This window comes from Lynx canadensis, chromosome C2 (genome assembly GCF_007474595.2).
Source record: "Lynx canadensis isolate LIC74 chromosome C2, mLynCan4.pri.v2, whole genome shotgun sequence".
NCBI classification, from domain to species: Eukaryota; Metazoa; Chordata; class Mammalia; order Carnivora; family Felidae; genus Lynx; species Lynx canadensis.
In genome coordinates this window covers 71,648,669-71,674,827 of record NC_044311.2, presented here as the reverse complement: position 1 = coordinate 71,674,827, position 26,159 = coordinate 71,648,669, and the positions used below count along the sequence as shown (strand labels likewise).

The window sequence follows — 26,159 nt, the reverse complement described above, 5'->3', positions numbered from 1 at the left end:
ATGTGCCATATGTAAAATGTTCCTTTGTATGAGAAACAAAAAGACTGCCAAATATACAAATTCTACAGATACTATTAGGACCCATGTAACCCCTAAGTTTCCTTTGATGTAATAACTAATACAAAGTACCATACAAAAAACTACTTGATAAAAGTTTTAAAAGATTATGAGTAGGGGAGCGTGTGTGGCTCAGTGGGTTGAGCATCTGATTCTTGATTTCGGCCCAGGTCATCTCATGATTTGAGAGATCGAGCCCCATGTCAGGCTATGTGCTGACAGTGTGGAACCTACTTGGGATTCTCTCTCTCTCCCTTTCTCTCTGGCCCTGCCTGCTTGTGCATTCTCTCTCTCTCAAAATAAACAAACATTTTTTTTTTTAAAAAATAAAGATTATGACTACTACTCTGTTATCAACGGGTACCAGACTTTCTCCCCAAACCACATTCTTCTAATCCTTTTAAAAGTTGTCACAATGCACCCAGTGATCTTTTTAAAACATAGGAGCTCTGCAGTCCCCTGCCAAATTTTATTCTGTAAGTTCCCTATTAATAAGCAACATGACCTGATACCCAACTGTGTGGGTGGAACAGTGTCCTCCAAAGAGATATGTTGAAGTTCTAATCCCTGGTGCCTGTGAATGTGACATAATTTAGAAATAGGTTCTTTGCAGATGTAATTAGGATACAAGTTAAGATAAGGTCATATTGGTGGGGTATCTGGATGGCTCAGTTGGTTGAGTGTCTTGACTCTTGATTTTGGCTCAGGTCATGATCTCATGATTCATAGGATCAAGCCCTGCATTGGGCAGCAAGGAGCCTGCTTGGGATTCTCTCTCCCCGCCCCCCTCTCTGCCCCTCTCCCACTTGCACTCTTTCTCTTGAAATAAATATTAATTTAAAAAAAAAAAAGATAAGGTCATACTGGAGCAGAGTGGGTCCTTAATCCCATATGACTGTGGAGTTTTGGGGTTTCTTTTAATGTTTATTTTTGAGAGAGAGAGAAAGGGAGCTCGTGGGAGAGGGACAGAGAAAGGGAGACACAGAATCTGAAGCGGGCTCCAGGCTCTGAGCTGTCAGCACAGAGCCCAACACGGGGCTCAAACACACAAACCATGAGATCATGACCTGAGCCACAGTCAAGATGCCTAACCAACCGAGCCACTCAGGCACCTCCCTGGAGTTTTTATAATAAAGAGAACAGATCTGTGAGAGAATGCCCTCTGACAATGGAGACAGACTGAAGTGTTGGAGCTGCAATCCAAGAAACAACAAAGGATTGCTGGCAAACCATCAGATGCTAAGAAGAGGGAAAAGAAGAATTCTCAGTTCTACATTTCAGAGAGAGCATGGCCCTGTGGACATGTGGATTTCAGACTTCTAGCTTCCAGAATGGAGAAAGGATAAATTATCTGTTGTTTGAAGCCACCTACTTTAGTTTGTGGTATTTCGTTACAGCAGCCCTAGGAAATCAATACATCATCCATCTTTCCAGCCACATCACTCTTCCCACTTCTGCAGACTACAAGCCAGCTACTTTGAAGTACTGGAATATGCCATCCTCCCTTCATATTCTGCACATGGTATAACTTCCACCTAGATGTTCTTTCATAAATTACCAACCAGTTGAACTCCTATTCCTTCAAGCAGCTTCTTCATGAGGGAGTTAAGTGCTTGCTCCACAGTGTTCCCTAGGGTGTCTCATTCATGACATACTGAACCACTTAGCACATTATTTTTACATTTCTATTCATCCTAGCAGACTGAGCCCTTAGTGGGCAGGGACTGTATTTACAGCCCTAGTGCCTAGCACACTATAGGTACTTAAGGATGGAATCAACGAATAAAAGATTCAAATAGTACAAGAGTAACTAAAAGATGTCATCTATGAAAATCTGGTTAACAAGGGATATTAACTTTAAGTAACACTGTATCAAGCACACACAGAATATCAATCGACTACTGAAAAACAAACCTTATCTATAAGACTACACCAGCGATGAGGATACCTGTGACTGAAGAATACCACTAAAGAACAAACAACTTACTGGGGGAGTTTTCTGAGAGAGCTCTCTATTCAACCTGTCAGTAAAGCTCTGTATTAGCGTGTTTCCTCCAGCCACTATAACACTGCCATAGAGACCCTAAGATAAAAAACAGAAACAAATTAGTTCCAAATGTTTCCAAGTTTTAATCACAACTACAACTAAAACTGTCTTCCTCTACAGTTTACCCTTTCTTTTTTAATATTTTTACTTCTATACAGACCTAGTAGCTTAATCCAGTGGCTCTCAGTCCTGGCTGCACATTCAACTCATTTATGGGATTTATAAAACGTCAAATGCCTGGGGGCAATTAAATAAAAATCTGGGAATGGAGCCCAGATCAAGGTTTTGTTAGTTTGTTTAAAACTCAAGATGATTCTAATGTGCATTAAAGTTTAAGAACCACTAACTTAAAGCAATTATTCTAAAACCCAAGCATAATTTTTTGGCAGATAACTGCCAATATTTAGAGGTATATTTTATATTGGCTTCATATTAGAAAGCTCATGTAGAAGTTGCAGTATTTAAAATTAGACAATGAGATTATTTAATGATTATGATGGATAATGCATAATCTGATAACATCCCTAGCCAAAATGACTGTGACCTTTCTTTTTTGCAGGGTATTAGGCATCAGAACCACATGGGGAACTTTTTCAAAATCCACATGCTGATACCTCCCTAAAAAAAAATAAATCAATCTACTTATGAGTATATTTATCTGTAATTTACATGTATGGATCAGAAAGCTAAATGTCAGCCTTTTTTTTTTTTTAAGTTCTTACTGAATTCCTGTTAGTCAATATACATGTCAGCCTGTATGCTTTTTTAGTGGCTAAGTTCCTATTTTAAAAATGTATTCCAGATGTCTAAGTCATCTAACTTTTGAAAGAAAAATGGAAAACAAGCATGTCCTCTGCAATTAACGTTAGTTAACGAGAGGAGAAATCGCACTAAAAACAAAGTTATCTATTACACGCTTATAACTTACTCCATACTTACTCCCTATCATCTTAGAAGCAGCAAGTGCCTGCTAGGTGGCTAGTTGAAACAAACATTTTGCATAGTCATCCAAAAGTCTTTTTTGAAACAACATGGTTTTTATACACCCCTAGCTATCAGTACTATGCTCTAAGCAAATGAATCAACTCCAACAATACCAAGGCAACATATGTTGGCTACAAATTGAATCTAGGGTTTAAATAACATATAATCAATCTAATAATTAATATGTGTATAATATGGAGTTAGTATTTAAAAGCTGGCAAAACACAAAAATTACGAAGGGTAAGAAGATCATCTAAACTAAACTCCATGTAAAAGTTACATAATTTAAATCCATACCTTCCTGAACAATAAAAACAGCAAAACTGCTACATAGAAAAAAATCAATAATATATATTTTGGCTTGTCACATTTTAGGAACTCTCTAGAACAGCACTGTCCAAAAGAACTTCCTGTGATGACAGAAATGTTCCCTATCTGCGTGTCATACAGTAGCCATTGGTTACATTTATAATGTGGCTAGTGCAACTGAAGAACGGAATTTTAAATTTTTACTTCTTTTAATTTAAATTGCCACATGTGGCTGGTAGCTAGTACACTGGACACCGTAGCTCTAAAGTTTTACATTTTTCCTTTTCTAATACTTCATATTTTTACACATTCTAAAATGGACTTCAAAGTGAATGGCCAAAGTTGCCAACTTAAATAAGGATTCAGGGGCATTTCATTACCCTAAAAGATACCTTTATACCGTAAACAGGAGGCTGACACTTACTGGTCTGATGTCAATATCACACATTCCAACGCTTGTAGTGACAACATGACTGACTCCCAGCATTGTATTTCCTGATAATCCCTACAACAAAATGAAAATGAGTAGTCACACAGAAGAACTTCAAACACAGCACACCCAAAAATCTCTACAATCGGTCTTATGTAGGTTTTATATAATTACACAAGATGTGCACACACACAGGAAAGGCCAAGCTGATTATGAAATAGTGCTCACACCTTTACGTTGGAAGGGTCAAACAACCCTTCAGGAATCTTTAACCGCTCTGCTCCAAAGTCACAGTTGTACCCGTTGGGGAATTCATAATGAACAGTTGGCATCTGTGCAGCTACTCTGAAAACATATTAAACAACATTAAACAAAAGACCAAAAAAATTCTTCAAAATTATAAACTAAGAAATTATCAACTTGTAAGAAAGCAGAGAGAGAATCTTTCTTTTATGTTAATCAATAGTTCTTAACTTTTTACGTTTAGACCAGTTAAGCATACTCCACAATTTTTAACAAAACGAATCAATTTCTTTCCTCATTTATAAGTATTTGGTGTTTAGAAGATTAGTATGAAGGTTTCAACGAGCTATTTTAAGTCTTGTAGACAAGAAGACATACTGTTCATCATAGGTTGAATCTGATACTTGAAGTACTGAAGCTTGAAAATCCTGGATAACACACTATGGATAAAAAAAAAAAAAAAAAAATTTTAAGAAACAGGTTAGAAACAGGCAATCTATACTTTTGTAACATTGTAGAGCTGTTTTTTTTTTTTTTAATGTTTTTATTTATTTTTGAGACAGAGACAGAGCATGAGCAGGGAAGGGGCAGACAGAGAGGGAGACACAGAATCCGAAGCAGGCTCCAGGCCGAGCTGTCAGCATAGAGCCCGACGTGGGGCTCGAACTCACAGACCACGAGATCATGACCTGAGCCGAAGTCAGTTGCTCAACCAACTGAGCCACCCAGGCGCCCCTATAATTTTGTAACATTGTATTTAAAATACTTTTCTTAATGAAACCGGATCACATTCCTGGATGGCTATGTCATTTCAAGGCTATAAACCTACCTAGCAAGGACTCTTGAGTATCAAGAAACCCAATTTTAAGTATTTGAACTAGAAGCTAAATTATATCATGTTTAAATTACAACAATTATGGAACACTGATGAGATAAAAACAATCTGAAACCCCCATACCTACCACAGTCCTGCATTACAAAACTGGTTTCAGAACATTGTTTTTTCCTTAAAAATAAGCCTAGACTTAAAGGCAAGATTTCATTTTCTGAATGTATATACATGTGCACATACATGGCATCATATGTAACTTTTAATGACTGCACATAGTTTAAAACAATTAAAAATTTTGCTGTGAAATACATGTGACCTCTGGGCTGCTAAAGAAAAATCCTAATAGCTAGGCCAAACTGTTAATCAACTTCACAATTTTTCCTTCTACTGAACACCCACAAAAAATCTTCATCTTAGGTGCAAAAAAATGTGAGATAGGATATATCCCTCACATAATAAATTATGACTTTCAAATCCTTTTACTATTAGAAATGAATGTACATCTGTAGTGTGAGAGGTTTTACTCACCTGTCCTCCTGTCAGTAAGGCATATGTTCAGAGAGGAATTTTTTAGTAAAAGAAACTCTTACTGTCTCCTTGCTATGAATAAGGACACTTTTTTTATATGGCTGACTGATGTTAAAGCAAACATAACTGAGCCATACTACCAGGTCTCTATAGACTAAAACCATTTTCTTAGACAAAAAAAGGTACAGAATAACATAATGCTTGTTTTTACTCCAAAACCAAAGTTCCTTCCAGGTCTCATCAGAGTAATCCAAATGAATATATACTAGTTTGTTGAGATAATTAGTTTGACAAACACAAAAACACCCCTTTCTTCTCAAAATAATAATTTTGTTTGCAAAATATCATTAAAAATATGAAGTGCTCACATTCTATTCAAAAACTTACAGCCTAGGTGGTGCCTGGGTGGTTCAGTCAGTTAAGCATCTGACTCCTGATTTCGGCTCAGGTCATGATCTCACAGTTCATGCCCTCAAGCCCCTCATTGGGCTCTGCGCTTGACGGTGCAGAGCCTGCTTGGGATTCTCTCTCCCTCTTTCTCTGCCCCTCCCTTCCTCACATGCTCGCTCGCTCGCTCGCTCTCTCTCTCTCTCTCTCTCTCAAAAGATTAAAAAACACACACACACACACACACACACAACTTAGAGCCTGTAATACTCCTGTAAAGAAAATAAGGGTACTTACATTACACATGTAGTTGTGCCAAGACCTTGTAACCTGTGGCAACTTCTCTTTTCTTTTCCAGTTTGCTGGAGATCCTTCACGAACAGCTTCCTGAGTACCAAGAGCATGTACTAGGTTAAGAGAGTTCATGACATGGGGCTGGGGAGCTGGAGATAAATTCCAAAATGAAAATTCAAGCATCACCTACTTTTGATGCAATCATATATGGAGGAATCAGTTCTATATTCATTTCTTGGAAGAGTTCTCTGCATTGCATAGTAATAAAGTCTCCAGCAAGAGGGGATTTCACGATGCCTATGAAAACAGATTAAACGAGGCTAAGACAGCATTAAAACTAAACTCCCTGGGACAAATTTCTTCTGTGTATTTATATATGAATAATCTTTTCAAGTAGAATCAACTGAACTATCTCTCTAAGCGTGAATGAAGCCTTGCATCAGTTTTAAACATGTGTTATATACTAAAGGTTTTTTAAAACTCCTAAAAAAAGAGATACTACTTGGAAACTGATATGACTTGATAGTCCAATTCACTGCTCTATTTCATTGTCTACGTTGTCATGACAGCTAACATCATCTCCTGTTTAACTCGTGTACCCTAGTTAAATACATTACCTTGCTGAAGGACATAGCCATCATGGACTGGAATTGCAGTGGTATGAGTGGCTCCACTGTCCAAAATAAGACCCGTGGAACGACCATTAGCAAATCTAGTATAAAGCATTAAGGAAAAGAAAGTATCAAGGTTCCAAAATAATGTTTATTATAAAGGGAAAATTTCATTAAGGCATTTTTAAATGTGTATTATGGCTTAAAATGTGTTAATCTAGGGATAAATATTGGTGTGAAGAAACTCTGGCTTAAAGACAAATAACAACAGGCAGGACTTCCGAAATGATGGTGAGAGGAAGTTAAAGAGACCTTTTATCCCAGAGAGACATCTGTTAAACTGGCCAAAATTAGCACAATCATTCAAACTCTCTGGAGCCAGAGTAAAGGACTTAAATTAAGAAGCAATGAACAAAATTAACAGAAAGTGGGTAAAAACAGTGGGGGGCTATGGCATTTGCGCTAGGAACTAAAACCATTCTCCACATAGGATTAAAGAAAAACCATCTCAGCAGTTTGGCAGCTGAGTGGCAGTTCCCACAAGTCAATGGGAAAGCTATTCCAGGTGGATTCAACAGTCAGCAAATATTGGCAGATCCCATCTTCCACAGCTCTGAGCTGCAGAAGGCCCATACCACGTGAGCATCATAAGCCAGTATCAGGAGCAGGGCCATGCACTTGGTCACCAAATATTTACTGCGCATTATGTGCCTAGTGACAAGTCTGGTGCTTAATAAGGGAGGGTAGTCCGTCTGGCACTGGCATTCCTGTGCACAGAAGGCACAAAAAGGTGACCCCAAACTGACTCTGCCCTGAAGGATATCCTGTTTAGTACAGATCAGGAAAGCTGTGAAAATAACAGCTCACGGTGCCCCAGGGGTATACAGGAGAGGCCACCTAAGCAATCCTGGGGAAATCCAAGTAAGCTAGGGAGAAGACAGGGAACACAGGAATATGTGGGAAGGCCAGGAAGCAAGGGTATGCTGAGGTCAGGGAAGTGTAAGTAGTTCGGCAGAGCCTGAAAGAATGTGGACGATGATTCTGGCTTAAAGCAGCTTGGCAATTAACAAAGATCATTAGCATGGCAGTGGGAAGAACAGGGAAGAGAGGAGGAAGGGTTGCAGTAATCCCGGAAAGAGCTTGCACGTAATGCAGTGGCAATGGAGAGAAATAAATGGATCTGAGAGGTAGTGGGGAGAAGAAAAATCGGTCTTGATGAAGGACTAAATTTGAAGGGTTAAAGAGAAAGATTTCTGGTCTGGGCAACTACACAGAAGAAGAAGGAATAAATTCGAGGGGAGAGATTAATTCCATTTTAGACATACTGAGTTTCAAGTGCTTAAACAAAGAACAGAAAAAGTTCTACTAGGGCAGCTGATTGTGGGCCTGCAGCGAACAAGAAAGGTCTGGGACACAGAACAGATACGGATTTGGAATTTGTTAGTGTGTAACTGGGATCTGAAGCCAAGAAAATGGATAATTGAAACCAGAAAGAGCATGTCAAGAGAGATGAAGGGCTAACGGGAGAAAAGCAAGCAATGGGTAAGGATGATCAGAATCCATGAAATCGATGGCCAGAAAGGTTGGTGAGTTATCTTTGCTATTACTGGTACTTTATTGACCTCTGGCCAACTATATACAAAACATTAATTTTATGCTCTGTAAGTACAATGTCAGATACAGTGATAACACACTAAAAAGTGGCATGAAGGTATGTGGACCTTCCTATAAATAACAATCATAAAATCTAGACAAATTATCTTAAATGATCATTTTAAGATTCTGGAAAGTGTTCAAAAGCAGTCAAAATTTACCCAAAATTTATTTTCATAAAACTGCAAATGGAAGGGGTAAGAAGTTTATAGCTAACAATGCTCCCCAGCTCCATGGCTATGGCTTGGGAAAGCAGTGGTGGAAAACTGCAATTTTACCACCTTGAGGGAGCAGTAAAGGACTTCAGGGCTGAAAGAAAAGCTGGACACTTAAGGTAGAAATCCTAGAAGCCAGAGAACCACAGAATGGGTGAAAACCAAAATCAGAGTATAAAAGGTACCCAAATCTCTGACTGACTGCTATACTATTCAGGAGCAGGACTTCAGGGGGACCAACAAAAACATGGAGAACAGAGAGTAATCCACTTTTTTTTTTTTTTTAATTTTTTAAATGTTTATTCATTTTTGAGAAAGAAAGAGACAGAGCACGAATGGAGGAGGGGCAGAGAGACAGAGAAACACAGAATCCGAAGCAGGCTCCAGGCTCCGCACTGTCAGCACAGAGCCCGACAAGGGGCTTGAACTCATGAACCATGAGATCATGACCTGAGCCAAAGGCGGACACTTCACTGACTGAGCCACCCAGGTGCCCAGAGTAATCTATTCTTGAAAATCAGAGCAGCACCTAAGAGTTCTGTGATTTTGCTACATTTTTAGATAAATGCATTCTCCAACAGTATGCAGCTTGGACAGCAGAAAACCTTCCTTACTAGCTTAACTTGTCAAGAGAACAGAGCCTGAGGTTGGCAGATATAAGAAACCAGCTATCAATGAAGTCAGATAAAACAATACTACTCTTCTCACTAATATTTTTGTTTTGGAAAATATAATTATCTTTTTCATTAAAATGTTATTTGTGTTAACCTTAAGGAGGTTTTTTTTTGTCATTATTAAGTGAATAAATAAATGTTAAACCAATTCTTAGTTTTCATTTCTCACAGTAATACTGACAGATATAACCAACATAAAGAAAATCTTTTTGGAGTCCTCAGTAATTTGTTAAAGTGTACAGGAGTCCTGAGGGTCCTGAGGCCAATAATGTTTGAGAAGCCAAAAGAATTTTTAAAGTAATACTAAGATGTTATTTGCCTTTTTCACGGTCACTCTCTCATGAGTGTATAGGGGAGTTTTCCAGAGACCATGTCATGTGTGAATGAATTTATTTGCATATATTCATTTGCATAAATTCGAGAATGAATGCAAAAGACAGATATGAGAATCCAATGTTTCCTATTAAGACTGACCCTAAAGAGATTTGAAAAAAAAAAGTAAAATAATTCCACTCTTCTCATAACTTTTTTGGTTTTGGAAAACAAAACATGCCCCACCACATTTACTTCTAAAGAAAAGCTGAATGTTACTCTTTCAAGGATACGCTGTCAAAACTGCAGTTTTGCAAAGGAAGAATGCAGGGATGTTGTAGTGTTCAAACATTAACTCTGTCAGTTTCTCTCTCTTTGCTCTAGTATTCCACTTGAGAAGGGGGAAAAAGAAATGTAAGTTATTTACTGTTTAAAAACTAAAATGTTGATTTATCTCAAGATTCAATACAGCACTATATTAAAAAAATATAAACATTAAAAACAGAATACCATAGAAAATAACCATAGAAAATACCATAGAAAATTGTGTATATTTATATTTATTTGTAAATAAATTTAATAAATATAATTTAAAATTTATTATTTAATAAAAAGTAAAATTGTTGCTAGGAATTTTACAGGTTACAGACTTTCCACAGTACCAAAATCAGGATTCTTATGAAGTATTATTAAATCTTAAGAGTCAATCCAGTCATTTTAAACCACCAAATTCTCCTATTTAAGAGTTGCTACTCATAAAGGAAACTAGAGGTTAAAAACAGTAACAAAATATTGATAATTTATGATCATTATGCTAGCCTTCTGGGCTCTTTATGGACTCTGTACCAAATGTATTTCACAAGAGACCTCGATCTAGTAATTTCTAGCCCTAGTTCCATATTTGACTCCTCTCCTGAAGAGGAGAATATAAAAGTGGATACACTCTGCCTTTGGGGCACAAGGGACAATTCATAAACCCAAATTGGAAGTGGCCCAAGGAATTCAAATGTTAAATAAATCCCTGGAAAAAATAAATAACCGAACCCCATTTAGGGTGCTTTGTTATTGTTCTTTGAATATTTTAATTATTAAAATAATAAAAACTTTATTTTTTTTTAAACGTTTATTTATTTTTGAGACAGAGAGACAGAGCATGAACGGGGGAGGGTCAGAAAGAGAGAGGGAGACACAGAATCTGAAACAGGCTCCAGGCTCTGAGTTGTCAGCACAGAGCCTGACACGGGGCTCGAACTCACAGACCGCGAGATTATGACATGAGCCGAAGTCGGCCACTCAACCGACTGAGCCACCCAGGCGCCCCATAAAAACTTTAATAGTATATAAAAATTAATCCCCCTTCCCCTAATTTTCAAAATTCAAAACATGAACTTCTATGCCTTTTTAAAGAAAAGGAAAACATTCTTCAAATCAGTTAAAAACAACAACAACAACAACAACTAGAGAAATTCAGAAAAGAAAGTCTTTGTCTTACCGGTGCTTCTGACATGAGAACAGGATGCAGGCTGGCTTCTGACTTGACATGCATTTTGTAGGTATGATCCAAAATAGCCTGGAAACTATCCCAATCTTCAACTACAATATAAGATTAATACCTTCAAAACAACGCTTAGTTGAAGATGAATACAGAATCTTTTAAGAGACTGTTTCTATGTTTTAGAATACTTTAATATATAGAACCTATTTATTTTACAGATTTATTTCATAAGATAGCACTTTATATAAACACCATCTTTGTCTTCTATAAAATATGGAACCTCTTTTTTGTTCATCCAACCCCAACAGTATCACAACCCCTAAGACCTGTCCTAAATGTAATCAGTGCATCTAATAGACCTAAAATACCAAATAAATATTATTCACTAAGTACTTACTAGAGGCACAGTATACAATTCGAATGGTAAGAGGAAATACAAAAGAATGGTAGGATCTAAACCTGATATTTAGAAAGTTTACAGTCTACCTGAAAAAAGATTAAAAGATATAAATATAGATACAGATATAGATATAAACCCTCAGAGAATATAACATGCCTTCAATTTGGCTTCCACTTAAACATTCCATTGAAAGTGCTTGCATTTCGCTATGACCTTTTTTTTTTAATGTTATTTTTTAACATTTTTATTTATTTTTGAAAGACAGAGCATGAGTGGGGGAGGGGCAGAGAGAGAGGGCGACACAGAATCCGAAGCAGGCTCCAGGCTCCGAGCTGTCAGCACAGAGCCCGACACGGTGCTCGAACCCACTAACCATGAGATCGTGACCTGAGCTGAAGCCAGACACTCAACTGAATGAGCCGCCAAGGCGCCCCTTGATATGACCTTCTAACAGACAAATCCAGTGGAAACTTCACTTGTAATATAGCTTGACCTCTTTACATTATCTGACACTATTGACTGCTCAAAAGTTTGCAAACCAGTTCTGCCACAATCCAAAGAAGAAATGTCATTACTTGTACAACATACTCCCACAGTCGTATGAGGCTTTGGAGGAGGCGGTGGCGGGGGGGGGGGGGGGGGGGGGGGGGTGGAGGGCGGGTGTCAATGAACTGCGTTAGTCATTCTAACTTTTCTCTTCCCTTCTTAGTGTAACTCTCAATGTCACAGCTGAGAACAATGAGAATCACTGGACTTCTATGCTTCCAAAACTTTTTCTTCTCTTGGCCTTCTGAATATTCTATATCCCTAACTGTTCTTTCTCATTCTCCTTCATGGGCACCCTTTCTTCTCTTTGGTTAAACAGAGAACAGGTTTTCACATGGAAACCCATCCTCAACCTTTTTCTCATATTCCACACTCTTTCTGGCTAATAAATAATGCAACTCCATGTCTTAAAATCTTCTCACCTGCTGAATAGAACAGCACCTATATTCAAATACTTTGAACTCAAAAACAAACTCATTTACTTGCTGTACAGAAAAAGGCCTGCTTATAAGGCTGACCTTTTGTTGCCATCTGAGAACTTGACTGATAACCAGTTCCCTACAGTGATAGAAAACTTTCCCTAAATGATAACAGTAGTTCACTGCACCTAAACTGTTTGTACAATGTGGTTTGTGCTGAACACCTTCTTTCCCTCTGGGAGTCTTGAATTTTAGTAAATTCTAGACACGTGGTACCTACATGACCTCCCCCAGTAAAAATGGTCTCTAACGAGCTCCCCTGGTAGACAACATACGCGTTGTCACAACTCATCGCTGGAGGAATTAAGTACATCCCATATGACTCCACTGTGAGAAGACCCTGCGAAGTTTGCCCTAGATTCCTCTGGACTTCACTCCATACCTTTTTTTTCCTTTGTCAATTTTGCTTTGTATCCTCTCAGTGTAATAAACCTTAGCCATGAGTACAACTATATGCTGAGTCCTGTTCCTTCTAATGAATAAATGAACCTAACAGGGACCGCAGATATTACCAATACATTTGCCTTTGAAGACCGGTAAAACTTGTTCCTTCCCATTCTATTCCTACTTCAATGTGTGGTACCCTCTATTCAATTACCCCAGTCAAAAATCTAGGAAACTCAATTATTCTCCTTTCACCTCTTTGATATCTCTCAAAGTCATCTCAAGATCTCGGCCATCAGTGATAAAATTTAAACCCTCTTCATTTCTCATCTGAATTCTCACCTCCCTAACTGATCCTCCTATCTCCAGTATCTCTCCCCAATCTAGCCTATGTACTGTTCTTAGAATAATCTCTCCAGCTGGCAAACACCCAACTGTTTAAATTCCTTTAGGGTTGGGATGCCTGGGTGGCTCAGTTGGTTGAGCAGCCAACTCTTGATTTTGGCTCAAGCCATGATCCCAGGATCATGAGATTGAGCCCCACATCGGGCTCCACACTGAGCATGGAGCCTGCTTATGAGTCAGTCAGTCAGTCTCTCTCTCTCTCTCTCCACCCCTCTCTCCCTGCATCGCACTCTCTCTCTCAAATTAGAAAAAAAATTTTTTTAATTTTTTAATTAAAAAAAATTCCTTTGGAGTTATCTTTCAGTTGCCAGCTTAATACACCCCTGGCATGGTTTACAAGCCCTATGATGATTGCTCTCTGTCCACCACTCCTGCAACTGATGCTAATGCACCCCACTGTTAATAGCCATACTTAATTGATGATCTTTCTAATAAACATGTAAGCCGCTTCCACAGCTCCACCTCTTCACACATGCTGGCTGCTCTCCTTTACCGAGCCTTGTTAGTCAGGCTAATCCTTATTTATTCGTCAAGATTCAGTGCAAAAGTTACCTCCTTTATGAAAACCACCACTGATCCCCAATGATGGGAGTTAAATACCTCTCCTCTCCAATCCCACTGCTTATCAAACACAACATTTATCCCACATATTTGGATATCTACATCTACCTCCCTATGAGTTTCTTGAGGAAGAGGAACATGTTTGATGCATCTTTGTATTCTCAGTGCCTGGAACGTCAATTTGTGGAATTAAAAACAAAATACCTGATATTCAACTTATAAGAAGCCATTGTCTTATGTCTAAAATGTACCATATATACTCTATAAATCAAATCCATACAAGCAAACATCATACCCATCCCATTTTTTAGTGGTGAAATGGCCTCCGTATTCTCCCTGGGAACACGCAGGGCATTAGTATCTATGTAATAGGTGGGGCCGCCTTGTTTGCCTTTATCACCATCTATTTCCATCAGTGTGCTTCCATCATCTCTTTCTACCACCATACCAATAGCTGTGGGGAAATCCACCTGGAAGAGTCAAAAACATAATACAAGTTTTACCTGCTTTATCAAGTAGTCATTTTTTCCCAACTAAAATCTTTTACCATAACTGAGTGAGAATTTCTGCATGAATTTAATTCTACTCAAGTAAATGATCCTTTCATATCCAATTAACTAACGCTACACTTACCTTGGGACAGTCCTCACCAGCATAACCAGCTCTCACAGTATAGGATCCAATGTCAAAAACAAGAGCTCCAACCTCATCTGAAAAAACAAAGGACAATTAACATTAACAACTTACAGGTCTCATATGAAAATTAAGAGTACTTAATGTGCTGGGGCACCTGGGTGGCTCAGTCGTTTGAGCGTCCGACTTTGGCTCAGGTCATGATCTCACAGTATATGGGTTTGAGCCCCGTGTCGGGCTCTGTGCTGACAGCTCAGAGCCTGGAGCCTGCTTTGGATTCTGTGTCTCCTTCTCTCTCTGCCCCTACCCCACTCGTGTGCTCTCTCTCTCTTAAAGATAAACAAACATTAAAAAATTTTTAATAAAAAAGAGTACTTAATGTGGTTAATACGAGAATGTAAAAAAGTTCTATTAAAAATTAAAACAGGTATTACATTCTTATTATTATAAGCTTGAACTTAGTTTCAAATACACCTTAAAATAAAGATTCATTCGGTTAAAATATAACAAGTCATACCTTGTATATCAGTAGAGGCTCAATCAGAAAAGAGATGGTACACTAACACTGGGTAATTTGCAAGAGTTTACTTATTAAAGGGACTATTTATAAAGATATAGGCACAACACAGGAAAACCAAAAGGGATAGTATGCTACCCTAGCACTAATAACAGATCTGTTGCCACCCTTAGAACTGAAGAAACACGGAAAAAGAATGGTTAGCAGAACCTGGAGAGAGTTGTGTTGGGAGGGCTACCTGATAGGAGCCGTGACCTTCAGTTGAGGGATGCAGTAAGCCATGGCTGACCCTGAGGGGAAGGAACCAGACTAATAAATATGTCAACCTCTCTCTTCCTCCTCTCTACTGCCTAGGGTAATCTTACAATTTCTCACCCAAACTGGGCCACTTCTGAATGCAAAAAGAGTTCCCTATTCATAATTATACAAGGACAAGAGGCATAAGGCAGGAAACATGGTTGCCCTACCACTGGCCAAACCACAGGTTAACAGACCCACTGAGACAGTCAGTAAGGGTCACTCTTCAAGGGCACAAAGAGGGTGGAAATGGTGGAAAGTGGAGAGGCAAATGGAAGATATCCAGTACACTTAGTTGCCATTTTTTCATGTTAATAGAAATTATATCCCATGCAATTAGGATAGAAACTTAGCAAAACCCCAAAAAAAAGAGGAACCCTGAAGAGTAAGAGTTTAAAACATAATTACATAGGCCAAGTAAAAAGTTATCAAAGTTTGCACGTTTCAAAGATTTGTAGTAGATAAAGTTTATTTAATGCTGCAAAGAAAGCTGATTTTTTTTCACATTCAAATTCAGAGAAAAGTCTCTAATTATACTTTGAAAATATTTCCCCCAAAACAGCAATGGTCCAAAAACAAAACACTTGGGTTTTCCAGGCACTAATTTTTCATTTGTTTCAATCATTAAAAATAATAAAGAGCTATTATCTCCATTAAATTGGCAAAATCCATCTGATAAGACAAAGTACTGTCAAAGACATAGGGAAAGAGGAGCTCCTACACATTTACTAATAAAAGCTATAAACTGATACAACCCTAACGCTCAATTTAGTCCTACACACTAAAGTTGAAAATGTTCACACACATGGTAATGCAAACTAGTGTAGCCACTCTGGAAAACAGTATGGAAGTTACTCAAAAAAATTAAAAATAGAACTATCCTACCACCCGGCAATTTATCCAAAGGATACGGTACTTATCCAAAGGATACAGGTATGCTGTTTTGAAGGGGCACATGCACCCCAACGTTTATGGCAGCACTATTGACAACAGCCAAAGTATGGAAAGAGCCCAAATGCCCATCGACAGATGAATGGATAAAGAAAATGTGGTATATATATGTACACACACACACACACACACACACACACACATACACAATGGAGTATTACTTGGCAATCAAAAAGAATGAAATCTTGCTATTTGCAACTACGTGGATAGAACTAGAGGGTATTATGCTAAGTGAAATTAATCAGCTGGAGAAAGACAAATATCATATAACTTCACTCATATGAGGATTTCAAGATACAAAACAAATGAACATAAGGGAAGGGAAACAAAAATAATATAAAAACAGGGAGTGGGACAAAACATGAGACCCTTAAATATAGAGAACAGAGGGTTGCTGGAGGGGTTGTGGTAGGCAGGATGGGCTAAGAGGCATTAAGGAATCTATTCCTGAAATCATTGTTGTACCATATGCTAACAAACTTGGATATAAATTTAAAAATAAATACGGGCGCCTGGGTGGCTCAGTTCGTTGGGCATTCGACTTTGGCTCAGGTCATGACCTCGTGGTTTATGAGTTTGAGCCCGCATCGGGCTCTGTGCTGACAGCTCAGAGCCTCGAGCCTGCTTTGGATTCTGTCTTTATCTCTCTGCACCTCCCCTGCTTGCTCTTTCTCTCTGTCTCTGTCTCTCTCTCAAATATAAAAAAATATATTTTTAAAAAATTAAAAAATAAAAAATAAACTATTTTAAAAAGGAAGAACAAAAGTGGGAAACTCACAGTACCTTATTTATAGACTTAAAGTTACAGTAATCAAAACACTATGTTACTGACATACTATGATGTAGATCAGCGGACATATAAGCCAACAAAATAGAGAATTCAGACACACACACACACACACACACACACACACACACAGAAAATGTACACACACAGAAATTACACTTTTTATTTTCTCTACAGAAACTCTCTCACACACATCACAAGGAAACACGTTTAAGAACGTTCATTATCTATGTGAAAAAAAAAAATTAAAAAAAAAAAAAAGAAAATGGGGCGCCTGGGTGGCGCAGTCGGTTAAGCGTCCGACTTCAGCCAGGTCACGATCTCGCGGTCCGGGAGTTCGAGCCCCGCGTCGGGCTCTGGGCTGATGGCTCAGAGCCTGGAGCCTGTTTCCGATTCTGTGTCTCCCTCTCTCTCTGCCCCTCCCCCGTTCATGCTCGGTCTCTCTCTGTCCCAAAAATAAATAAACGTTGAAAAAAAAAAAAAAATTTAAAAAAAAAAAAAAAAAAAAAAGAATGTTCATTAGCTATGTGACCTTCGGTGATTTCTAACCTCTCTGCCTCAGTTTTCTTGTATGTAAACGTACATAATAGTTTCTAACACATAGGATGTTATAATAAATAAATGTGTTAAATGCTTTAATGCACATAAGCACTTACAACAGGAACAGCACATAATAATCACAATAAGTGGGAGCTGCCATTATCATTATTATCACCACACTACTTGTCACAGGAAAAGATAAAAATAATCTAATGGCCTCTCAGTAGGGAAATAGATAAACTATAAATTATTCATACCATGAAATACTGTACAGCAGTTAAAATGAATGATCTAGATTTACATATCAATATGGATAAATCTAAAAAAAAAAAAAATGACTAGTTTGAAAAGCTAGCTACTATGGGCGCCTGGGTAGCTCAGAAGGTTAAATGTTTGGCTCTGGTCATGATCTCACAGTTTGTGAGTTCGAGGCCCATGGTGGGCCGTGTGATGACCGTGCGGAGTCTGCTTGGGTTTTTCTCTCTCTCTTTCTCAAAATAAATAAATAAACAAGAAAGGAAAGAAAGGAAAGAAAGGAAAGAAAGGAAAGAAAGGAAAGAAAGGAAAGAAAGGAAGAAGGAAGGAAGGAAGGAAGGAAGGAAGGAAGGAAAGAAGGAAGGAAGGAAGGAAGGAAGGAAGGAAGGAAGGAAGGAAGGAAGAAAGCAGGCTAGTTACTATACATACATACATACACACTGCGACACTGTTTAATTCATTATGGATACACACACACTTAGTATTAAAAATATGCATGGGGCCTGGTAATGCTGCATACCCAACTTCGGTTCTGTGGTTACCTCTAAGGAGGGAGAAAAGGGGACTCTATATGAATAACATTCTATTTCTTAAAATATCTCAGGCAAATATGGTGAAATATTACATCTATCACATACAAACTTACATATATGTTTCATTATTAGTATATTTGAAGTACTAAAAATTGAGTTTTAAAATAAAGAAAAACCAATGATTATACAGATATTCATAGTGAAGAGATGGTATCTTTACAGAATAATAATCTCATTTTTATTTAAATAAAGAGCCACCTATTTTTATTCCTAATTTGAAAAGAAGTTTCTTCATTTATTATACTTCCCATTCTCGATACAATTCTCTGATCCAAATTATTTTGTCTGAAAATAGGGGTCCTTAAAAGCAGAACACTGAGGGGTGCCTGGGTGGCGCAGTCGGTTAAGCGGCCGACTTCAGCCAGGTCACGATCTCGCGGTCCGTGAGTTCGAGCCCGGCGTCAGGCTCTGGGCTGATGGCTCGGAGCCTGGAGCCTGTTTCCGATTCTGTGTCTCCCTCTCTCTCTGCCCCTCCCCCGTTCATGCTCTGTCTCTCTCTGTCCCAAAAATAAAAATAAAAATAAAAACGTTGAAAAAAAAAATTAAAAAAAAAAAAAAGCAGAACACTGCATTTGTTTTCACCATAGCACGTATACTCAAGTACAAACAGTAAAGTTAACAAATGACTATAAATTAATAAACTTTAACACTGACTGACTAATTACAATGTTGGGTAAAGAAATATCTTAACTAAATGAATTACTTGCCAGGTTAACCAAAATATTCAACTCTCATTCTCAAGGATCAAGGCTCTTAACCTTTTCTGTATCATGGACCCCTTTCACAAAGCTCTGGGCTGAAGTGTTTCCCCCTAAAATCCGTACATTGAAGTCTTCACCCCTAGTACCTTAAAATATGACTGTATTTGGAGATAAGGTCTTTAAAGAGGTGATTAAATTAAAATGAGATCACTAGGATATGCCCTAACCCAATATGACTGATGTCCTTATAAAAAGAGGAAATTTAGACACAGATATGTACAGAGGGAAGACCATGTGAAGACACGGGGAGGATGGCCATTCCAAACCAAGGAGAAAAACCTCCGAGGAAAACAACCCTGCCAGCACCTTGATATCAGACTTCTTGACTCCAGAACTGTGAGAAAACTAATTTCTGTTATTTAAGCTACCCAGTCTGTGGTACTTTGTTACAGCAGCTCTGGAAAACTAATACAGATACATTAGGAAACTTAGGACTCCCTTCTTAGAATGTTCTAAAGTAGATTATAAAAGAAGCCAATTATAACAAAACATAATTCTACCTGTGGATTCCTTGGGGAGGTGAGGGACCCCACACTGGAACCCCTCCCTTAAATTACCCTCTCTTAGGTATATCTGCTCCACTCCTACGGCATCAACTTCTACTAATAATTTCAAGCTCAAATCTTTCTCTCAAGCCCTCACCTTTATCTAGATCCATGTCTCAAACTTTTTTAAAAAAACATCACAAATAAGATTTTTTATTTGTTACCATTAAATGTCTGGATTTTAAGAGATTCTTGGACTGGTGGCTCATATCCATCAGCTCGTTCAACTTTAGCAATGGTCTCTAGGGGTGCCTGGGTGGCTCAGTTGGTTAAGTGTCTGACTTCAGCTCAGGTCATGACCTTATATGGTTCAGGAGTTTGAGCTCCATGTCGGGCTGTGCTCACATCTCAGAGCCTGGAGCCTGCTTTAGATCCTCTCCCTCTCTCTCTCCCTCTCCCTCTCTCATTCTCTCTCTGTCCCTCCGCCTCTCTTTCTCTCAAAAATAAACAAACATTAAAAAAAATTTTTTTAAAACAAACAAAAACTTTAGCACTGGTCTCATTTTCAGTAGCTTTTCCTTTTAAAAGAAAAGTGAATTACTACCTTCACCATGAAGCTCCATGAGCTCCTAATTCAAACTTGGGCTTCTTCAGCATTTTTACTTTTCTAACAAAGACATCATAGAGTGGAAAAATAGATCGGCAAACCTTGTTTAGATCTTTTCTGATGGTGTCTGGAATCAATTTATTTACCACTTCTTTCAAGTCATTTGTCTGCACACCTCAGGTCATAATCTCCATCATCATTTTCTGGATTTGGTGGACCTGTTGGTACTGAGCATAAGAGGTCTTCCGAATTGGATTGTTGCCTGTTTCGGTAAAACCAACATAAACTAAATGAAGCAAATAACCATCGGCAACCTTGACCTCAACAGGAGTTTCAACCATGGTTTGCCGTTTTTTTGACCATGAAGCACATTTTGTCATGGGTAAAATCCATGGCATGGAAATTAGTCAGGCAGTTTTTGCCCTGAACATCCTCAGTATTAGCTTAAATTTTCTAAATGCCAACTTCATCACTCTGCAGAAGGCTCACTTCAAAAACATGACCCTTAGGCAATCAGATACAATTTTGATTCCTTGAGTTCTTGTGACTAATGTTTTTCCAATATTTCTTATACTGAACACAGGTGGTGCTTTTACATCACACCAATTTTTCTTAGCAAACAGATCAGGAGCATCTGACTGCAGCTCAGCTCATGATCTCACAGTCCATGAGTTTGAGCCCAGCGCCAGGCTCTGTGCTGACAGTTCGGAGCCTGGAGCCTGCTTTGGATTCTGTGTCTCCCTCTCTCTCTGCCCCTCCCCTGCTCATGCTCTGTCTCTCTCTGTCTCAAAAATAAATAAAAACATTTTTAAAAATTTTTAAAAAGAAAAACAAAACAGATCAACCACTTTCTTCTTGACTCCGTTTCTGCCACCTTTCATAAGGCACTTGCTCTTGATGACCGCCATGATGCTACTCAGAGAGCCAAAAGGCCATACGACAAACTTCTTAGTGTACAACATTGATTCCTCCTGATGTCCCATGGTTACCTTATATTCAACATATCTGAAGCACTGTCTTCCTTTCCCCATCTTACTTAACCTAATCTTAGCAGTGCTATCCCAGTTAGTGGCCTAATCAGCAGAGACAAAAAACTAAGAATTGCGAATTCCTTCATATTTTCATACCCCTCACCAAGTTCTGCCAAACATTCTGCTAAATATTTCTCAATTCCCTTGCTCTTTACTACCATTGCCCCTGTCTTGAGTCAAGCTCTTATCTCAACAGGGAATTACTACAATTCCCTGTAAGTATTGTATTTCCCATCTCTTCATTTTTTCCATCCACCTTACAAACTACTGCACTGTGATCTTTCAAAATTACAACTCAACATATTGGTACATAAATCCTTCAACGAAAAGAGAATCATCTGGTGGTTTCCCATCATCTACAAAATAAAATTCAAGTCATTTCACCCAGTTGATATTCAAGACCTAGCAAAATCTGGCAGTAATCTCATTTCCCACTTTACACACTAGTATGACTGGATAATGTTGTCTCCTAAACACACCACATACTCTCACTCAGCTAATTTTTGCATATGCTGTCCTTCTCTACTCTTCTTCCATCATCCCTACAACCTCTCTTGTAAAGTCCTCTGACTCCCCAACAATGAGTTAATAACTTTCTTCTCTGTTCTACCTTTGTACCTTCGACATATCGTCATTACCAAACACACTTTGTTGAATTACCCTTTCTCATCAATATAAAATTTTATAAATGATAAGACACACCATCTCTTCATGCACCAAGAAAAAAAGCATGCTGCCAATTAAACTCTGCCACACCATCAAGAAATATTCCATGTCGGGGTGCCTGGGTGGCTCAGTCGGTTAACTGCGGACTTCGGATCAGGTCATGATCTCACAGTTTGTGGGTTCCAGCCCTGCGTCTGGCTCTGTGCTGACAGCTAGGAGCCTGGAGCCTGCTTTGGATTCTGTGTCTCCCTCTCTCTCTGCCCCTCCCCTGCTTGTGCTCTGTCTCTCAAAAATAAATAAACATTAAAAAAAATTTTTTTTAAGAAATATTCCATGTTAATTATACTTGAATTAAAATTTAAAAAAATTTAATATGTAAAATAGAAAAACTTCAAAAAGAAAAGAAATATTCCAACTTCAGCTCTTTAAATATGGGGAGGGGGGAATGTACAACTGAAGTAAATAAAATGCAGTGTCTATTTATTTGACTGCCTCACCTGTAAGACTGAGCTTCTTGGAGACAGAGGCTATACCTACTGGTAAATTTTTTTATGAAATGAAAATCTAGGGGTACTGGGTGGCTCAGTCGGTTGAGCACCCACTTTGGCTCAGGTCATGATCTCACGGTTCATGAGTTCAGGCCCTGCATCGGGCTCTACGCTGACAGCTCAGAGCTGGAGCCTGTTTCAGATTCTGTGTCTCCCCCTCTCTCTGCCCCTCCCCAGCTCACACAGTCTCTCTCTTCTCAAAACTAAACATTAAAAAATAAAAAAATAAAAATCTAATAAATCAATTATGTTCCTATCTTAATGAGAGGCAAACTAGACACAGAATTTTAATGTAAGACTCCTGATGCTTACAATTTTGCATCTGCTTTTTTTTCCTTTTTCAAAGGTATAGGTCTATCTCCTGTACCTCGTGTTGTTAACAACTAGAACCAATGAACACAAAACAGAATGGCAAAGGGACATAGGAGACTTAAACCATAACCACAGAGGTCTGGATATTTAAAAACCAGGATACAATTTCTAATGGATAAAAGTCCTCAAGAGTTGGATCCCTTATCTACTAAAAACACAGTTTTCACTTTTCTGAAGATATTGATGCTTTTCTGGAGTAAATGGGTTCCAAGTTTAAAGGTGTGGTGGTTTTTCTGGGAAAACATGAAACAATGGTGGCAATTTTCTAACCTAGTCTTAAAACATTCCAAGATAATACTGAAGGCTAATAACTTTGGGAGAAAGTGGGAAGATCATTTTTTGTTTGTTTGTTTGGACAGGGTACACCCAACTCATGGGGATGGAGATTTTGAGAAAATTTTAAGGTTAGAGATCTGGGGGGCAGGAGTGCAGGAATGATGAAACAATTTATCAAAGATGGCCTGTTTATTTTTATAATGCAGAGTTTGAAGTAAAGGAGCACCATGAGAGATAGTCACAGGAACAATGAGTAGGTCCAGAAACCAGTTAGAAAGTATAGAAATCTGGGTAAATTATGCATTATATCTAACGCTAAAGATCAATGTCAGATCTAGTCAGAAATCATTATTAGAATAAGACAGCCATAAATTTTAAAATTTAAACTTCAAAGATCTTTTCAATAAGCAAGTCAGTTAAAAATACAGCTTCTTAAGTTAATTATACAAAACCTAGGAGAGAAGAAGTTTGGTTTCTTCTCACAATACACCCTTTGGAAAATGTCACCCAATATAAATACTGACCATACAGTGGTAGCACAAACACAAAATCATACACTTATTTTCGTAAGTTTTAAATATTTTGTATGTGGAATAGGCTTTATGGCATATTCCCCTCCTAAGCAAATGAGAAAAAGGACGTTTATTCTGAATACCTAAACCATACATGAATATGCTGTGGCTACACAACTGAAAAATGACTTATGGAGAAACAACCAAAAAACTTTTTATTTTTAAAATAGGAAAGGTTTTTACTGAAATGCCATCTTCAACCCAGAGATTCTTGTTCCCCATTTCTTAGGAAGTTCGATAACTCTTGGCCAGTTCATCTTTTCCATATTACTTTCTTATTCCGTAATACAGGGACAGCATTACCATCCCCTATATGGTTGTTATAGATTGGACTAATGCATGTATTAAATGCAACACATGAAAAGTCTCTGGGAACAGTTCTTAGTACACAGTATGCACTCAATAAATGTTTGCTGCTGGTATCATTAATATCCATTTCTGCCTCAGTCATATTAAACAATGCCTTCAAAGGAAATACTCCCAGACAGCCTCTAAGTCCTTGGATCAGTGAACCTAAAGGTCAGAATAGAGTCAACAGCCTCCGTAAGGCAAAGGCACAAAGATCCAGGACTGCATCTTCAGATGAGGAAGAGGTAAATCATGAAGATCCACTAGGCTTTCTCCAAAGTAAAAAATGGGAAACTACGGACGCTCACATGTGAGAAATCAAAACCAAGAACATAAACGGGAAAGAAGGGGCTGAGGGTCAGCATATTACTTCAAAGAGACTCTAGCTACACTCCAAAAACTCCTAAGAACTTTGAAAACCCAATTTCTATCCCCTACCTGTAAAATGCCATCCTCTTCAGAAACAGTATCCATCCTTACTAGACACAGTAACAAAAGCAACACTTCAAATCTGTCTCCTTGTTCTGGAAACTCCTCAAACACAACACAAACCAGAATCATATACATCAGTGCTTCCTCTACCTGTCTAGCAAGAATGGAAGCTCTGATTCAGTATATGTAGACTGGAGCTTGAGAGTCTGCAGTTCTAAAAAGCTTGCAGGTGATGCTGACTCTTCTGATCATGGACCACACGTTGCGGAGCCACGTATAGCATCATCTCATTGAATCTTCACAACCTCACCACTGGGCAGGAATTATCTTTCCCAAAATGAGCCCGAAGTTGAGAAAAGTTAAGTAACTTGCCCAAGGCTAAAGCGCTCAATACATGGTGGGGCTGAAAGTACAAGCCGGGTCTGCGTAACTCCCAGACCCGTGTCAGTCTTTCCACCACACTACAGCCTGCCCAAGAAAAGCATCTGTAAGTTACAGGTGTTCCCATGGGTAACTATGGAAAACCCAGTCAACAGGCAGAAATTACGGAAAGGTGTGAGGCTGCTGAGCACGGAACGAGGAGGCTGCGTCGGGAGTGGCCGCCACTCCTCCAGGCAGTGGTACCTCTCTCGGCTCGCTTTACCCTCCAAGGGACTTTGCGGACACCTTCCGTCCACACTTGCAAACTGCTGGAACCTCCCAAGTTTAAACACACGCGCGCGCCCCGATGTCGCAGACTTGTGGAGACACCGGAGGAGATGCGACCCTGCGGCTGGCCACTCAAGCCGGGGTTCTGCGGGCCGACCCCCTTGGATGAAGTGCCCGCCCAGCCCGAGGCCGGAGAGCACCCCCAAAACCCTGCTCCTCCGGGGGGCCAAGGCTGGAAGGAACCGCAGGGGGCGGCGACTCCGGGCGCCCAAGGCTCTCAAAAGAGCCGGGTGGGCTCCGGGGGCGGGCAGAGCGCGGGGCGGGGATGGGGCGGGGAGGCCGGGGTCCCGAGCGGGGGAGACCGGAAGGGGCCGCCGTGGAGGGGAGGGCTGGGGGCGGCGGTTACAAAACCCACACGCTAAAAAGGCGCGCTTTCTCGTCCGGCCGCACTCACTCACCTCCCCCGTACACCCCGCCGCTCATGGCTGCTGTCCGCGCGACTCCTACGCTAAAGGCCACCGGGCGAAGTGACTGCGACGGCCGCGAGTGTGGATCCCGAGAAGCACTAACCCCCTACCCCCTTAACTTCCACCGCCACCCCCCTCGGGCAACAAAGCCGCGTCCACACACCCCGGAGCTCAGTCACACTTGCTGTCTGCTCTTATCAGCCAATCACAAGAGGCCCGGGCACCCTTTAGCCAATCAGAAAGAGGTTGTGCTGCATCCCTGCCGCGGCACAGCCAGTTTAGCCAATCGAGGGCAGCCATGGAGGCGGGGAAAGGGTAAAGCGACGGAAGGAGGGAAGGAGTTGGGTTGCGGAACTGGCCCCAGGCGGGAGGGGTAGCTGGGGGCGGAGCTTTCTGAGTGGGCGGAGCTTCCTGAGTGGGCGGGAGAGTGCGGCAGAGGGAGCAGCAGAGGGAGGAGAGAGTCAGAGGGGAAGTGTCCGGGCGGGTCCAGGGGTGTGGCTGGGCGCCGAGCTGCGGTGGGACACTAG

At 39.6% G+C, this 26,159-nt stretch overlaps 1 protein-coding gene and 1 pseudogene across 1 annotated transcript in view; both read right to left on the bottom strand.

The window, feature by feature from the left end:
• ACTL6A (actin like 6A) overlaps positions 1–25,815 on the bottom strand; it is a 29,559-nt gene extending 3,744 nt beyond the window's left edge. Inside the window, exons 1-12 of the mRNA XM_030329411.2 lie at positions 25,624–25,815; positions 14,480–14,556; positions 14,142–14,316; positions 11,069–11,169; positions 9,870–9,967; positions 6,729–6,823; positions 6,302–6,408; positions 6,115–6,204; positions 4,449–4,510; positions 4,058–4,172; positions 3,822–3,902; positions 2,045–2,140 (exon numbers count right to left, since the gene is read on the bottom strand). Of these exons, the coding sequence (XP_030185271.1) occupies positions 2,045–2,140; positions 3,822–3,902; positions 4,058–4,172; positions 4,449–4,510; positions 6,115–6,204; positions 6,302–6,408; positions 6,729–6,823; positions 9,870–9,967; positions 11,069–11,169; positions 14,142–14,316; positions 14,480–14,556; positions 25,624–25,648 (1,122 nt within the window). The 5' untranslated portion in view covers positions 25,649–25,815. The remainder of the gene's footprint in view (positions 1–2,044; positions 2,141–3,821; positions 3,903–4,057; positions 4,173–4,448; positions 4,511–6,114; positions 6,205–6,301; positions 6,409–6,728; positions 6,824–9,869; positions 9,968–11,068; positions 11,170–14,141; positions 14,317–14,479; positions 14,557–25,623) is intronic.
• Positions 20,224–21,938, bottom strand: LOC115523790 (annotated as a pseudogene).
• Positions 25,816–26,159: the final 344 nt, after the last annotated feature.